Source organism: Leptodactylus fuscus, chromosome 3, assembly GCF_031893055.1.
Source record: "Leptodactylus fuscus isolate aLepFus1 chromosome 3, aLepFus1.hap2, whole genome shotgun sequence".
Taxonomy (NCBI): domain Eukaryota; kingdom Metazoa; phylum Chordata; class Amphibia; order Anura; family Leptodactylidae; genus Leptodactylus; species Leptodactylus fuscus.
The window spans coordinates 182,413,773-182,431,533 of record NC_134267.1 but is presented as its reverse complement, the minus strand read 5'-3'; the positions used below and the strand labels follow the sequence as shown (position 1 = coordinate 182,431,533).

Genomic DNA, 17,761 nt, shown 5'->3' with positions numbered 1-17,761 from the left:
TAAAAGAGAAAAAGCCCCCATAGTTTGTTAAACAATTTCTCCTGAACACGGCAATACCCCATATGTGGCCATAGTATGCTGTATGGGGACATGGTGGGGCTCAGAATGGAAAGAGCGCTATTTTGCTTTTGGATGGCAGATTTTGCTGGAATAGTTTTCAGGCACCATGTCTCATTTGCAGAGCCGTGAGAGTATCAAAACAATGGAAACCCCTCAAAAATGACCCTATTTTAGAAATTACACCTGTCAAGGAATGTATCAAGGGGCATTATGATTTTGAGACTAAAAATGCTTCCCAAAAATTTAAATTTTTAAAGACCTATGCCATTTCTGTGCCCAATACATTGCACTCTCTTTGTGTTGTCAGAGACCTGCACTCCTAAATCTATTAAGTGGCGAAAAAAATTATATATGTGAGTGTTAACTGCTGCTTGGGCACACAGCAGGGCTCAGAAGGGAAGGAGCACTGCGCTTTTTAGCTTTTTGGGTACAGATTTAGAGGGACTTTCTGGGCACCATCTTGTTTTTGCAGAGCCTTGGAGGTTACAGTAAACTGGAATTCCCCAAGAAGTGACCCCATTTTCTAAAGGCAATTTTTAGGTCTCTGCAAGTGTCATGGCATCAAAAAACCAAACAGTCTAAGTCTGCACTCCAAAAAACAAATAACCCTTCTTCCCTTCTGTGTCCAGCTGTGCCCTAATATCAGTTTATACCCACATATGACATTACGTACATTATCCTGGATACACTAGTGTCATACATGTGTCATAAACTGCAGTTTGGGGACACAGCAGGGCGCAGAAGGGAAGGAGCGCAATGCGGCCTTTGGTGTGCAGATTCGGATGTTTGGTATCTGGACGTCATTTCATGCTTGTAGAGCCTGTAAGGTACCAGAAAAGTAGATTTCCCAAAGGAGTGACCTTATTTTGAAAATTGCACCCCTCAAAGAATTTATCAGGTGGTGTAGTGAGTATTTGTATGCCAGACGTGAATGCACAGCGGATGGCGAAGAGGGAATATGCAAGCGGTGCGGAGTACTTTGGGAACATCAAATTCCCTACTATATCGCAAGTAGCTCCTATGATTGGGGGAGTCACTTTGGGGGTCATTTCTAGTATATTTTCCCCCGTAAGCTCTAAATCTGAGGTGTCTGTTGATATTTGTTCGCACAGCTTATATATTCCCTTCCTGCTGCACCTAGTTATATTTTAATAATTTGGCGATTTGTTTTTTTTTTTTTGTCTTTACATTGCTATATTTTCTTTATTTTTCTGGTGATGTGCCCATATAAGGGCTTGTTGTTTGCGGGATGAGATGATGCCATTTTTGGGTGCCTACAACTTATTGAATACGTTTTATTACGGTAACTTTTTTTTATTTTTTGCTGGAATTAAAATAAATTTAAAAAAATACTGGCATTGCGTTTTACCTTTTAAATTTTCCGTCATGCAGCGTACAGTATAAGTAAGATGTTCCCTTTATTCTGCAAGTCGGTACGGTTATGGAGATACCTCATTTATAATTTTTTTTTTTTTTTTTTTTTTTTTTTTTTTTTTATATGCAATACAAATTCTGCAGAACAAACACATTTGGGGACATAAATCAATGTTCTTTGCATTGCCGTCTTCTGAGAGGTGTAACATTTTGATTTTTCGGTTGACAGTGTTGGTTGGGGGCTTATTTTGTGCGGGACAATCGGTGCTTTTTATTGGTAATGTTGTGGGGTACATATGACTTTTTGATCACTTTTTATAGCATATTTTGTAAGGTGAGATGGCGAAAAATCACTATTTCCACGCCACGATACCAAATATGGATTGTTTTTATTAACTTTTTTTTTTTTAAACTTTTTCATGTGTCCTTATGGGACAGTGATGATTTCAGCACTAATCCTGTATTATACATTGTTAAACACAGCATGCACGTGTCTCCCAGTGCATAACAGGAAGTCAGTCTATGTCAGGGGTGCTCACACTTTTTCAGTGTGTGAGCTACTTTTTAGCTGACCAAGGCAAAAGATCTACTAGGGTGGGGCGGGCGTGTCTGTGGGCGTGACCGGGCGGATCGTGAGAGCAAGACAGCGGCGTTCTGTGGCTGCCCAGGGATCCCCGGTGTCTGCTTCTTCACAGTGCAGGCTGAGAGTCATCTACAGACACTGACAGGCGGGGCTGCCGCAGCCCCAGCCTGCCAGTGTCCGGAGATGATTCTCAGCCTGCACTGTGAAGAAGCAGACACCGGGGATCCCTGCATCCCGCGATCGACTCATACATCCTTTGCGATCTACCATTAGATCGCGATCGACGTATTGGGCACCCCTGGTCTATGTAGACACACTGACTTCCAGAAGACATGGCAGGGCAGCCTGGGGTCATTGGCCAGACCACCGCATGCAAAAGGTTAAAAACCTTCGCTCAGTAAAAGCTGCGACCGGAGGTTATGGAAAAGGGTGATAGCTGTCGGTAACAGCTATCACCTGCTCAAGATTCTGCCCGCTAAGCAAGTGAGCGGGCGAGTGCCCCAGGACGTAGTATTACTTCATGGTGCGCGAAGTACCTAGCGCCCATGTATTTTTCAGCTTGATGGCAGAATTAAATATACCGTCCAGTGTGATAGGTAATCCTACGAGGAGAGAAATTCTAGACAGTTTAAAAATGAATTTGACTCACCCCTCAACTTCAGAGTCATCTTGGTCCAGGGTGCCCATTTTTCCCTCATCACCCTCAGGGTTGACCCACGGGAAATTATTGCCTAAAGTGAGAACTATTACAGCAAGCGTGGTTAACATTGTAACAGTATCTATTGTGTTTTGACATTCTGAATAAAACTTTTAAATGATATGTGTGTATGTCAAAAGTATTTGGAGGTGGCGTTGAGGCCATTGTAACACCCAGTCCAACCTACTGGAAGGATTTGCAGTGTGAAATTTTTGCACACAGACCAGAGAGAGCTGACAGGATGCTGTCTCACCCTGGAAACAGTATCACCTATGGTATAAGTCTTCAACATGTTGGGGCATATACATGTTTTGCCCGTACGCAGGCGCAATGGAAACGCACGTGTTTGTCTTCTGGCTATGTACGGACATGTCCCTCGCACACGCTGAGGTACCTGGATTGATTACACCATCAATAAAAAAAAAAGTTAAACCATTAAAAAAAAGGTATATTATTTTATCTTAAATAACCTATAGACACTTTATGCTAAAATAAATGATATTCCTTTCTATCAAAGAAATATCATTCATGCCAGCGCAAAAAGAATTAAACCCGGTTACCACTATATTAAAAATAAATGCGGTTACCTCTATATTACACCAGCTAAACAATTGCTATTAATACACTCCTGATAGAACATGAATCAGGTGGGGGTGTGTGTGTATGTATGTGTGTGGGTGGGGAAAACGCATAAAAAGGGTGTGGCCACATAATAAAAGGGGACGTGGTTACGGCAGAAAATTTGCATAAAAGGGGGCGTGTTGATGTCAGAAAAGGAGCACCTGTCACTTTATGAAAGTGGGCGGTTTGACGAGAATCGGGTCTGTATCACTACTCACTTGACTCTTTTTATGTTTAGTCTGTACAAACCGTGTTGCTTCCGCATCAGAAGCAGGCTTTGGCTTGGATGGTTTCACGTGAGAACAGTAAAGAGCTGCCACTTTTTTGGGAACAGAGGAGCAACCTTTACTACAACACACTTACAAACTTTGCAGAGAAAGAAAGACCTGAAAGCGTTAGAGGAGGGATTTTGGCAGACGATATGGGCCTGGTATGTAATTCTAAATTCTTCTTAATATGACACAGTAATTATATTATTTTTCATGTGATGACAACAACCTTTACTATATTGTCCAAATTATTTAGTTAGTTAACCCCATTACCTACATTAGTGCTGTACATTTGAGGTTTACATACATGGTACAAATAACAAGTGCAATAAGCACAAAACTAACTAGATGATCACCATAATTCAAGTAGTCCTATAAAGCAATTGAACAAGTATGACCGCGCTTATTAGGAGACCTTAGAACTTCAGGAAATTCCAATTCAAGTCAAGCTCTTGTTGCGCCTGGTAGGGCGCAAAAGAAGAGTATTAACAGAGTACAATGGGTAGCGTCCACCGGCGACGACTCTTAGGTCGGAGTATATGATGCAAAATATATTGGGGAAGGGTTCCTCAATGTATAAATCAGCCACGCGCTCCCTCGGTGTAGACAAAAGTAGATTTTATTGTAAAGGATAACGCGTTTTGGGGTTTTTTGGTACTGAGTGCCACCCCTTCATCAGATCTCTTATTGAAGCTGTATCAGCATGTACTCATATAGTACCAAAAAAAAAACCGAAACGCGTTATCCTTTACAATAAAATCTACATGTCCGTGTATCGATATTTGTCTACACCGAGGGAGCGCGTGGCAGGTTTATACATTGAGGAACCCTTCCCCAATATATTTTGCATCATAATTCAAGTAGGTAAGAGGACCCTGCCCACGGCTTATATGGGAAGTTATGTGGACACAATAGTTGAGGGTAGCAGGGTCAATGTATATCATATGGTTGTGATTATTAGAGTACAGTCTTCTGACTTGTGGTAGTAAGTTCCAGAGTATGGAGGATGCATGGGAGGAGTCTTGGTGGTGCCGGTGGTGTGAAGATAGTCTCAAAGGAGTTCTTGTGACGGGAGGTAAAAGCATATTAGGTCAGAGATGTATGGAGGGAATAAGTTGTGGGTGACTTTGTATATCATAACTAAAATGGAGGGGAGGGGTGGATTAATTGGGCAACAAAGTTACGGATAGATTGGAGGGAAGTAACACTGTTAGTTGAGACGCCACATAAGGGTAATGCAGTAGTCTAGATGAGAACTAAAGGCATGGACTAGACTTTTTGTAGATTCTGGGGTGAGGAAAGAGAAGATACGAGAGATGTTTTTGAGGTGTAGGAGGTAAAAAGTTTGGATATTAGACTTAAAGCAGGGCATAATCAAAAGTTATCCCCAGGCATTAGACTTGTGAGACCGGTGAGATAGTAGAGCTGTCAATTGATGATCGGTCAGAAGTAAGGATTGGGGAAAGATGAGTTTTAGGAAGTGGGAGGACAAGAAGGAGGCTGCAGCTGATGGCAACTGTGGGCCAAATGAGGCTTGGATGAGTCTGATTCCTTTTTTTTTTCTTAATGTAGATTGTGAGCCTCATATAGGGATCACAATGTCCTTTTTTTTTTCCCTATCAGTATGTCTTTTGTAGAAAGGGAGGAAATCCATGCAAGCATGGGGAGAACATACAAACTCCTTGCAGATGATGTTCCTGGTGGGATTCGAACCCACTGAGCCACCATGTTGCTCCTGATGAGTCTCATGTGTGAGCCACTCTGTGATCTTTTGACACTCCTATACTCTCATTTGTTAGTACATACCTTCACACTGCAGTGATCCCAGGTCTATTGGTACACCATATAGACACACAGACCACTCGCAATTCTTTTTGGCTAATATCTTGACATTTTTTTTTTAAAGCCATCTTTCTTTATTTCCTACGTTTTGATGTCAGATGCAGGAAGCTAAAGGGCTGGTATAATTTATACCTTGATATAAATGTAAGATCAGTTCTGTTCCATAACTTAATTAGTTTATTTTTAAAGACTTTTTTTTATTTTTTATTTAACCATCACAATGGTGACATTAAATTGTCTTGAATGAATTGGCAGTAGCTACAACCATGAATGCAGGAGCGTGGATAGGCTAACAGGCAAGGACTCTTCATGTATGTGGCCACAATAAGGAAATCATGGCTATATTTCTGACAAGTGTCAGTCCATAGAAAGTCCTGTATTCATGGTCATATCCATTGGCAACAGATCAAGACTAAAAACTGTCACCACTAATACGGTTAGACAATATCTAGAAGACCCCTAAAATGTTAACTTATATTTGCAAGAACATAAATAAAATGAATTTTTTGGGAAAATCTCTGTTAATAATCTTCTTTGTGATAGCCCAACTTGATGTCATTGGAGTAAAGGTGGTGGTAGATAGAGTGACACAATGCTCTGAACAGAACTGCAGCCTTTTCTGTATAACAATTGGTGATTCATTTATATTAATTACAAAAGAAGAAAATGCAACACCCTAAGACTATGTTCACATCTGGGTCGGACTCTCTATTCGGACATACTTTTTACTTTTTCAGTTAAAAACATTGTTACCCGACAGACACAATTGTAGTCAGTGGGGTCTGTTGCACTTCATTATGTGTCCACTATATCAGCGGTTCATTGTTCTGGTCCTCCAATGGACCAAAAAAGACAGCCTGACGCAGATGTAATTCTAACGTAATTGTTAGTTATAATCAGTATTCACACATCTTTGATGTAAATATGGTGTTGTTGTTTTTGTTGTTGTTTATAACGGTGCCCTTCTTTTATACTTCAGGGAAAAACTCTGTCAATTATTGCATTAATTCTTACAAACTTTCATGATGGACAGCCATTGCCCATCAAAATGAAATCCGGAAAACAGGTAAGGTTGTCCTTGTTGTAATGTCGTTAACGTGATTTGGGCATTTATCTGACCATTGACCGACTGCTTTGCAAATGCTATATGCATGCACTAGTTGCCATGGGTTACAGCTGACAGTTGGCTGCAAAATTTCTGCACTGCACATGCAACGTAAAACCATGGCAATTCCATGTGCAATCCAGTAACTAGCAGTAAAGCACAAATGCTACATGTGGCAACTACCTCTAATGTAATAGCACCCTCAATGTAATCTCTCTCTTCTATTCAGAAAACAAATACAGCCGATATGTCTCTGATAAGTGATCCTGGCAAACAATTAAGAAATAGAGAGTTACAAGGGGATTGCAGTGGTAAGTTTATGTGAAACCAAATTAAATTGTGTTGGATTTTTTTTTCCTTTTAATATTAAAGATACACACAACATACATCTTCTTGCTGCAGTGATGAGCACTTGTATAGGTGATCTGAAAATAGCCGAGACGGTATCCTGCTATACAAGGGAAAGTAGATACCTGCAGAGACCCCCTATGTGGGAAACCACCACCTTACTTTCTTAACCCTTAAGTCTATCATAATGATATGTGTATGATAGACACCATGATAATACTTAGGGGTTAAAGGGGTATTGCCAACTCACCCGTTCACCAATTTGGAGGCTGTATGCTCTGTTCACTTCCTGGTTTTCTCAGTGAATTGGTGGGCGGGGTTTCACTTGCGGTCTCCCAGACAAAGCCAGCTCTGCTATCTCTCCATGTTTGCAGTCAGTAATGAGGTATGGTTGTAAATAAATTAGAACAGTATCACTGACAGATGCAAAATATGAAGCTGATGTAGCAGAGCTGGATTTGATAGGTGATGAGAATCCCAAATTTACATGCTACAGCACCAAGAGTCAGCTTGCAATAAACTCCATTTTAGGTCTGTGTTTACCTACAGAGGTAATGGACTCCCTATCTCAGCCCTTATCAGCAAAATTCAATTAGCTGACTGATAACTGGAAGAGCAGGAGATAAAGAGCTCAGAAATACAAGCTGCTCCGAGCACTCAGCTCCCCCTCCCTCCTGAGAGCAGAAAGCTACGTCACTTGTCCTGAGCGGAGAGATAAGACCATCCCCAGGTCCGTGGTTATGGAAGCGCAGTGTAAACAATGAAGTGAAGAATCTCAGCAGCCAAACAAAGCAGGCTGCTGAGATAAAGCAATGTATTTAGGAAAAGTTTTAAATCCACTTAAACTAGCAGTATAGATAGGATCCTTGAGATTGGACAACCCCTTTAAGATAGATGTGAGACTTGTTTCTATCAGGCATTTATAAGATATCCTTTGGATCTAGCCATAAACATTAGGCTGGGAATACCATCTGTATTTTGGGATAAGAAAGGAGTCTTTTGGTCATTTGAGAGGCTGCTTAGATATCTTGGTCTGTAGATGGAAATTTAATATAAAACTAGTGAAGTAAAAATAAATAAAAATGTAGTTGCTAACAGGAACCACTAAAATCTCAGCTTGCTTTCCCAGAGGCTACTGTATATATTCCAGTATAAGCCGACCAGAATATAAGCTGAGGCCCCTAATTTTACCACAAAAAAAACTGTGAAAACTTATTGACTGGAGTATAAGCCAGGGGGAAATGCAGCAGCTACTGGAAAATTTCAAAAATTAAAATGGCTGGTATTTTTGGGTGCAATAGTTGCTGGGGAAGGGGAGGGGGTGTTTTGGTTGTCTGTCTGCCCCTTCCCTGAGCTTGAGGACTGTTTTTTTTTTTTTCCCCCCACTTGAAATTCAGCCTGGCTGAATATAGGGTATCTGCAGTGCTCCTCTTAACCCCTTCCCAACAGAACAGGAGCACTGCAGATACCCTATATTCAGTAGACCGGACACTTTCAGACACAGGGATACCTAATGTGTATGTGTTTCACAGTCATTTTCTACTTTTATATGTATTCTAGGGAAAAGAGGGATTTAGAACTTTTATTTACTTTATTTTTTTATATATTTTTAAAGCTCTTTTTTCACTATTTTTTTTTCTTCACTATTTTATGGGAGATTCTATATACTATTACTATTGTGCCTGGTCATAGACCCCCCCCCCCAAATAAATAAATAAATAATATTTATCTATTTATTTGCTTGACTCGAGTATAAGCCGAGGGGGGCTTTTTCAGCACAAAAACTGTGCTGAAAAACTAGGCTTATACTCGAATATATATGGTATTTAGGAGCCCTTATGTTTATTACTATTTTTATTGTATTTAAAAAGTCCTCCTTCTACTTTGCACTAAAAACTTTGTGTACATTTTGGTTTCTATTCTAGAATTAAAGACATAAAAGTTTGAAAACTTTATAAAAAAAGAAAAACCCAGCAATATATCTTTTAATTTTTCATGAAATGCAGTCTTCTATTCAAAGCACACAACATTTATCCACTGATAGGTGAAGTGAATAACATGATCATGTGACCATTTCAGCCTAATAGAGGTTGAGGTATACTAGGCAGCAAAATCTACCTAAACTGCTGGCTCAGCATCGCCAAAATGGCAGAACTTGTGCTGTGTAAACTTGTCCAAGGAAAGCCAACCAGTGCATTAGCCCTAGAAGCGTGGGTGCCCAAGGCTTATTAATGTGTGTGAGGAATAGAAGCTAGCCTTTTGTAGTCCAGTACCACAGAAGAGCTCCGGTTAATGGTTGAGGGGTCTAATTCTTTGTTAAAGTTTCCATGGAGTCAAATAAAGTAGAGGTCAAGCATGCAATATGCTGCTTCTTACTGTATCTGCGGTACAGAATCAGCCCAACCTTCCCTGACTGTACTCCTAAATATGGAATATTTCAGTCCTGACACATGATTAATATTTATTGCACAAATGTATTATTGTGGGGGGAAAAAAAACCTTAAAATGCCTTTAATAACAAATTCAGCCTCCAAACTAATTTGCTCTCACAAAGCAAGGGGTGAAACACGTGTTGGGGCTGCAGGTGGAGGTCATGGCTTCATTCTGGTTAGTTGCCCTTTGAGTCTGTGTTTGGAAACAACACTTCATGGAGCAGGGTTATGAACTGTACCAGGTTCGTCCCTCACATAATTCATGTGAGATAGATAGATAGATAGATAGATAGATAGATAGATAGATAGATAGATAGATAGATAGACAGTGTGTGTGTGTATATATATATATATATATATATATATATATATATATAGTATGCTTGTACAATTGATATATTGTTTTGAGAATATCATGTATATTATATTTTGATTTTTGTTTATTTTTAATGACATTTTGTTTTTGTGTTTTTGGTGTATTAGTATATGAATTGGATCTTATTCGAGCAACTAAGAAACCATTTACCCATGAGCACCTTACATTTGCACTTTATATTTATGTGTAAGAACCTTGAGTGTCGCCCTGACCTCTCATAAATTTTTACAATAGTGCACTTAGGGTGCTTTCACACAGTTACGCCCTGCTCATTCAGACACGTATACACGTGTCAGAGTGTGAGCGCTTCAAAACAGATCCCATTCACTTCAATGTGTGCTGGCTTACGCGCGCTATTCATTGAAATCAATGTGTTAAAAAGCCTCCCTTTGATTTCAATGTGTAGCGCCCGTAAGCCGGCACCCATTGAAGTGAATGGGATCTGTTTTGAAGCGCTCACACTCTGACACGTGTATACGTGTCAGAATGGGCGGAGCATAACTCCATGTGAAAGCACCGTTAAATTGTTTAATGAATAAAAATGATTTCTTTGCTATTACATATGTGTTTTTGTGTTTTGAACCGTAATTAAACTAGTATAATTATTCTATACTTTAGTATAGTGAGTAATACATATAATATATTTTTTGTCTTAGTAGATTTGTAGGTTAATAAATTGCTGTTGGGCCTGAGCCCGATGTAGGCAAAAAAAACCACAGCATTTTACAGTCCTTCTAGAGCAGGGGTCTCAAACTCAATTTACCCGGGGGCCACTGGAGGTAGAGTCTGGGTGAGGCTGGGCCGCATCAGGTTTTTCCCCAAAATTTTTTTTCTAAAAGTCGCCGTATTCTGACAGCCGTAACTTTTTTATACTTCCGTGTACAGGGATGCATTGTGAGGTTTTTTTGTAGGGCAGGGTGTACTTTTTAGTTCTACGATTTTGGGGAATTGCTATTGCTTTGATCATTTTTGATTCAAATTTTTATCAGAGGCAAAACAGTGAAAAAATGGCGGTTTGGCACTTTTGACTTTTTTTTTCCCCACTACAGTGTTTACCGTACAGGAAAAATATTTTTATAGATTTGTAGAGTGGGCTTTTTCAGACACGGTGATACCTAACATGTATATGTTTCACAGTATTCAACTACTTGTATATGTGTTCTAGGGAAAGGGGAGTGATTTGAATTTTCAAAACTTTTGAATTTTTTTAATTTTTTTTTTTTTTACTTTTTTAAATTTCTTTTTGCATTTATTAGACCCCCTATGGGTCTTGAACCCCAGGGGGTCTGATCACTAATGCAATGCATTACAATGCTACTGCATTGCAATACATTGCAAAAAATTGTCATTTCTTTTGTAGACTGCATAGAGCAGCCTGCAAAAGAAAATCACTGCAGACCGGCCAGGGAACCTTTACAAGGCTCCCAGCTGTCATGCCAACGTGATGTTGGCCTTGGAGCATGCTCCAGGTGCCGGCGATCACCAGCAAAATGGCCTAGGCGCCTGAGGGGTTAATGCCTCCAATTGGTGCGGGCACCGACCGGAGGCATTAGCACTGGGTGTCTACTGTGACAGTAGACACCTGGCAGCTATGGCGGCCGCCTGACTCCCGGGTGGCCGCCATAGTTAAACACCCGGCCGGGTGACTCGCCGCAAGCTATCGTCCCGAGGGCCACAGTAGGCCCGCGGGCCGCGAGTTTGAGACCCCTGTTCTAGAGAATTTCATCCACACACTGAAGAAAAATACCTGCAGCAGATATGCCGCCATTTCAAAAGCAATTGTGTTTTGAAATTTACAGCATGTCTGTTGTACCTATGAAAACGCCGGCAGTTTTTGCTGGTAGTGGTGTTCACTTATGTTCCACAGAATATGCCATTTCATAAGAGGTTCCAGCCCTTTGGATATGACTATTTATTTAAACTTTTTTTTTTTATGCTGTAGGAGCATCTGAGAGTGGTAACAGCAAAGTGACTGCAAGTACAGGCCATAAAAGGTATGTCACATCTAACATGTAGCAAGCATGTTATGTTACTTATCCTGATTGATGTCAATTCACCGTAGGTTCTGGATTTTAAATCTACACCTTTGAAAATGTCCAGGTTTGGTTTAAAGTTCAGCGATCTAGCATGCTGGGTGTTCAGCTAAACCCCAAGGTGCAGATTGTAAAATCATGTCTGCCTTTACTTTTACAGAGTATGTATTGAATAGAGAGGTCACTGTGCCACTGCTGCTATTGGAAAAATATGCAAATCTGTTTTCCAAGATGTAAATAGGAAAACAGTGCCTCTGCTGGCTGCCTTCTAGGGGCAGCTCCCTTAAACATCATGCACGACTTCTTCAACAAGCCTTAATGCTATGATGTGAGGTTTAGCCAAACCAGTAAATCTATTCCAAGAGGAACAGAATCCCAGCTGTGGACAGCGCTGTTTTGATCTGTTGGATCTCTTCAGCACAGCATAGGGAAACTAGTTTGGTAGAGTGAGAGACTATAGACCAAGGATCTAGGGATAATATCACTCCTCAAGGAGTGAGCACCTTCACAGGTGTATGGAGATTTGCAAAGCCATTTTCACTCCACTGGGGGATTATGGAAAAATATGCAAATCTGTTTTCCAAGATTTGTCTATAGTCTCTCACTCTGCCAAACCAGTATCCCTATGCTGTGCTGAATAGATCCAACAGATCGAAACAGCGCTGTCCACAGCTGGGATTCTGTTCCTTTTGGAATAGATTTAATGGTTTGGCTAAACATCGCATCATAGCATAAGGCTTGTTGAAGAAGTCGTGCATGATGTTTAAGGGGGCTGCCCCTAGAGGGCAGCAAGCGGAGACATTGTTCTCCTATTTACATCTTGGAAAACAGATTTGCATATTTCCCATAATCCCCCAGTGGAGCGAAAATGGCTTTGTAAGTCTCCATACGCCTGTGAAGGTGCTCTCTTCTTAAGGAGTGATATTATCCCCAGACTGCTGCTATTGGTGATTGTTGTTGCCCCCTATAGCATGGCAGTGCTGCTGGATAATGGCTTATTTAGATCAGTGACTGTTTATTATAAAGTATGTATGTACCCCAGAGGGGTTTTTATCATCTCTTACAATGCATATTATATAAGAAGATGTATGAAGAAACAAGCTGAAAATGTATAAATATAACACCCACACAATGCAAACTGTCCCTGTAGATGCCCCATCCACTCTAGATTATACATGTTATAGATTAATATATATCCATACAAGTGCAAACATTGACAAGAGACCACAGACAATGGGGAAAACAAAAGGAAAGAGGCGAAAAGTCATCAAATCAGCAGTGCAAACTCTGTACTGTAGTATGCAGGTAATACAGAGAAAATAAGATAAATATCCTGTTCAATAGTTATATGATGTCATGTGGTATGTGACCGTGTTTTCTGTGTTCCATCATTTCTGGCAAGTTTATAATGAAACTTTATACTTCCTAAGGCAGAAATCCAGAAAAGTTAAATGTGATTTAAATGATTCTGAAGAAGAGGAGTGGCTTCCTCGAAAAATGAAATGTGAGTATATAGAAGGAATGCACAAGATGAATGTATTAAATGTATATTTATTTATTGTATTTATTTTTTGGGGGGTGGAGACTTTTAAAAGAAGTTTTACCTTTTTCTATGTTTTGTTGTTTAGCGTCTCCAGCCTGCACTCTTCTTGATGATGATCAGTTTGCTTTGGCATTGTCTGGTGCTTCACCTGCAGTAAAGAAAAAATCTAAAAAGAAAACTATAGGTTTGTATTTGAAGAACCGTAAGTTTGTGGTACATGTGCATGACATCATGAAAGTTCTTTGACACTAGAACCTTTATTGTACTGTGATATATTGGTCAGGACCTGCAGCTTGGAGAGTCCTTGTTCCTGAGGGTCCATTCACACAGAGGAAAATGGTGAGGAATTTGGTGTGGAATTTCAGCGCTGAAAAAACCTCCTATTGACTGACTTAAATGGGTTCCTTTTTCTGCTAGCAGAAATAAATTTAAAAAAAACAACTAGCGGAACCCATTGAAGTTAATGGGAGGCTTTTTTTTTCAGCGCTGAAATTTCACACCAAATTCCTCACCATTTTCCTCTGTTTTCTCCATGATGGCGAGATTGCTTTCATCTTTCCTTCCCACCTGCACTGATCACTTTAGCCAGTGGTTCTTAACCTTGTTTGAGGTACGGAACCCACCAGTCTCATATGCACATTCACCGAACCCTTCTTTAGTGATAAATCAAATATGATTTTTTTTTTCCAAATTCAAGACATAGGTATATGTTTTTTTTTACTGGTACACAAAATGAACCGTGCATATTGCCTAGGGTTCGATCGAACCCTGGTTAAGAACCACTGAGTTTAGCACTGCTTTACACCAACATTGGGAAAGTAGTCAGTCTGTGGGATGCCCCTGACTTCAAAGTATAAGATACTGGCACTTTATAATAAGGTTTTTCCTTGCTAAATAGTGTCTTATAGCCAAATAATCACTTCAGAGACCACTTGACCAATCTCTGAGCTTCCCGTAAGGCAGGGGTGCTCACACTTTTTCCGCATGTGAGCTACTTATAAAATGACCCAGTTAAAAGATCTACTACCCACTTCTTGTGGGCGGGGCCTGGGCCGCAGCATTGTCAGATTGACATCGGATCCCGGAGAGGTAAGTAACATTGTTTATTATGTTCTCTCACCTCCCCTGGGGCTCTGATTATTATACTCGGGGGTCTGAAAAGACCCCCAAATATAATAATAGCGGTAGTGGGATCGCGGCCTGGCCCGGGCCTATTCACTACCACCCGCCACGGCCTATAGTACAAGGGGAAGCGGGGGCGGCAGTGAGCAGGTCCGGGGAGGTTGATAAATAGGCTGCTGCCTGCTGGGAATACTCCAGGAGGTAGCGGCCTATTATAAAACAAACAAACATAAAGTTCTCATACTTACCGACCTCAATGCTGCTGCTGCTGCTGCCGCCGCCGCATCCTTTTCTTCTGGCAGACATCTGCGTATCAGCGTAGGCGGCGTGACGACGACGCCTACGCTGAAATGTAGACGTCTGAACCAGCGCAAAGAGAGCGACCGCTTTCCTGCCCTGGTTCAAAAAAAAAAAAAGTAAAAAAAATAAAAAAGTGCGACGTTTTGGGCACCCTTGCTGTAAGGTCTCCTGCACACGGTGATATTCTGTCTACTTTGTTTTATGCATGCACCATATAGCACTTCCTCAATATACCATAAAACGTTGTATGACTCAATTTTCTTAAGTGCATGTATATTTGTTCTGCCGACAGTAACACTGCCTATACAGTGTTGGCCAAAAGTATTGGCCCCCTGCAATTCTGTCAGATAATACTCATTTTCTTCCGGAAAATGATTGCAAGCACAAACTCTTTGATATTAATATCTTCATTTATTTTGCTTGCAATGAAAAAACACAAAAGAGAATGAAAAAAAAAAAAAAATCAAATCATTGATCATTTTACACAAAACTCCAAAAATGGGTCGGACAAAAGTATTGGCCCCCTCAGCCTAATACTTGGTAGCACAACCTTTAGACAAAATAACTGCGAACAACCGCTTCCGGTAACCATCAATGAGTTTCTTACAATGCTCTGCTGGAATTGTAGACCATTCTTCTTTGGCAAACTGCTCCAGGTCCCTGAGATGTGAAGGGGGCCTTCTCCAAACTGCCATCAAGAGATCTCTACACAGGTGTTCTATGGGATTCAGGTCTGGACTCATTGCTGCCACTTTAGAAGTCTCCAGTGCTTTCTCTCAAACCATTTTCTAGGGAACCTCCGCCATGTTTGACTGTAGGGACCGTGTTCTTTTCTTTGAAGGCCTCTTTTTTTTTTTTTTCCTGTAAACGCTATGTTGATGCCTTTTCCCAAAAAGCTCTACTTTTGTATCATCTGACCAGAGAACATTCTTCCAAAACGTTTTTGGCTTTCTCAGGTAAGTTTGGGCAAACTCCAGCCTGGCTTTTTTATGTCTCTGGGTAAGAAGTGGGGTCTTCCTGGGTCTCCTACCATACAGTCCCTTTTCATTCAGACGCCGACGGATAGTACAGGTTGACACTGTTGTACCCTCGGACTACAGGGGAGCTTGAACTTGTTTGGATGTTAGTCGAGGTTCTTTATCCACCATCTGCACAATCTTGCATTGAAATCTCTCGTCAATTTTTCTTTTCCGTCCACATCTAGGGAGGTTAGTCACAGTGCCATGGGCTTTTTAAACTTCTTGATGACACTGCGCACGGTAGACACAGGAACATTCAGGTCTTTGGAGATGGACTTGTAGCCTTGAGATTGCTCATGCTTCCCCACAATTTTGCTTCTCAAGTCCTTAGACAGTTCTTTGGTCTTCTTTCTTTTCTCCATGCTCAATGTGGTACACACAAGGACACAGGGCAGAGGTTGAGTCAACTTTAATCCATTTCAACTGGCTGCAAGTGTGATTTAGTTATTGCCACCACCTGTTAGGTGCCTCAGGTAAGTAACAGGTGCTGTTAATTACACAAATTAGAGAAGCATCACATGATTTTTCAAACAGTGCCAATACTTTATTCCACCCCCTTTTTTATGTTTGCTGTGGAATTATATCCAATTTGGCTTTTTGACAATTCTTTTGGTGGTTTTCCATTGAAGACAAATTAAATGAAGATATTAATACCAAAGAATTTGTGATTGCAATCATTTTCTAGAAGAAACTGAGTATTATCTGACAGAATTGCAGGGGTGTCAATACTTTTGGCCAACACTGTATATGCTGTCTGCTCTCATAGCCGACCATAAGCTTTGGGGTGCCTTCACACGGAGTTTACACTCCGTGTATTCTGTCTACGCTCCGTGTATTCTATCCATTTTACACGTTTTGCGCGCAAAAAGACGCGCGTTATACGAAAAAGTGCTAACCACATTTTACACGTATATTTTTACAAGTGTAAAATGAACAAAATGAGCAGAGCGTTTACTTCGTGTGAAGGGACCCTTAAACAGAATCAGGAATTCAGATTCAGCAACTGGTTAAAGAAAACTGAATGACAATGTAGGTACTACCTACAGGGGATACACAAGAGTAGTAGTAGGGTATGATATAAAAAAAAATACAGCAGGTTACACAAATTGGTAGTCTACATAAAGCATACTGATTTATGGTACAAAATGCATTATAGTCTGAAGGTGGTATTCAATTTTTTTTTATTTTTTTCCAGATAAAACTATAGTACAGTCTCATTCCAAATGTGATGGAAAACTTCCTAAGCCGACACTGATTATTTGCCCCCTATCAGTGTTGAGTAACTGGATTGTAAGTAAAATCTCTTTATGTTTATATTGTTTTGTTTTTTTACAGGTTTTAAAAATCTGCTTCAGGAATTAGGAAACAGGATTGTTTTTTTTTTTGTTTGTTTGTTTTTTTACTTTAACATGATGCATTTTTTGTGACTTTTTTTGTTGTGTTTTTCATTGTGGTTTTTTCTGCCTTTTTTTCTTTTTCTTCAGCACACTGTATGGACCTTCCCTTTAAAAAAAAAAAAAAAAAAACTATCAAAAATTGTGACAAAAAACTGCGCCACATTTTTTTTTTCTGCCACCGATTGATTTCAATGGGTTTTTGAAGGTGGACTTCCCCTGAAGATAGGACTTGTTGCTTTTTTTTTCCCCTCTGAAAAAAGTGTATACCGTATTTTATGGACTATAAGGCGCACTGGACTATAAGGCACATTGCCCATGAGCGCCTTATAGTCCGTCTCGGTTCATATATAAGGCGCACCGGACTATAAGGCGCAGTCCGGTGCGCATTATATGTTATTGAAAGCGGCGACACGCAGACTTTGCCAGCGGCTGCTTAACCCCCCGCGTGCCAGCCGCTTCTATTGGAGGAGTTTAAGGGGCTCTATCAGCAAAATCATGCTGATAGAGCCCAACCGTAAAAGTTACATTAAACTACCCCCCCCCCACCACCCCCCCCCCCCCCACCTGTTTTAAAATAAAACCCTGAAACAGAATGTGAAACTTACCGAGCGGTGCAGGGTGGGCGGGCATTCAGGCCTCC

At 40.5% G+C, this 17,761-nt stretch overlaps 1 protein-coding gene across 1 annotated transcript in view; it reads left to right on the top strand.

Moving 5' to 3' along the window:
• HLTF (helicase like transcription factor) overlaps positions 1-17,761 on the top strand; it is a 66,566-nt gene that overhangs the window by 29,869 nt on the left and 18,936 nt on the right. The window contains exons 7-13 of the mRNA XM_075268830.1: positions 3,574-3,765; positions 6,426-6,512; positions 6,781-6,862; positions 11,650-11,701; positions 13,171-13,244; positions 13,369-13,467; positions 16,920-17,014. Of these exons, the coding sequence (XP_075124931.1) occupies positions 3,574-3,765; positions 6,426-6,512; positions 6,781-6,862; positions 11,650-11,701; positions 13,171-13,244; positions 13,369-13,467; positions 16,920-17,014 (681 nt within the window). The remainder of the gene's footprint in view (positions 1-3,573; positions 3,766-6,425; positions 6,513-6,780; positions 6,863-11,649; positions 11,702-13,170; positions 13,245-13,368; positions 13,468-16,919; positions 17,015-17,761) is intronic.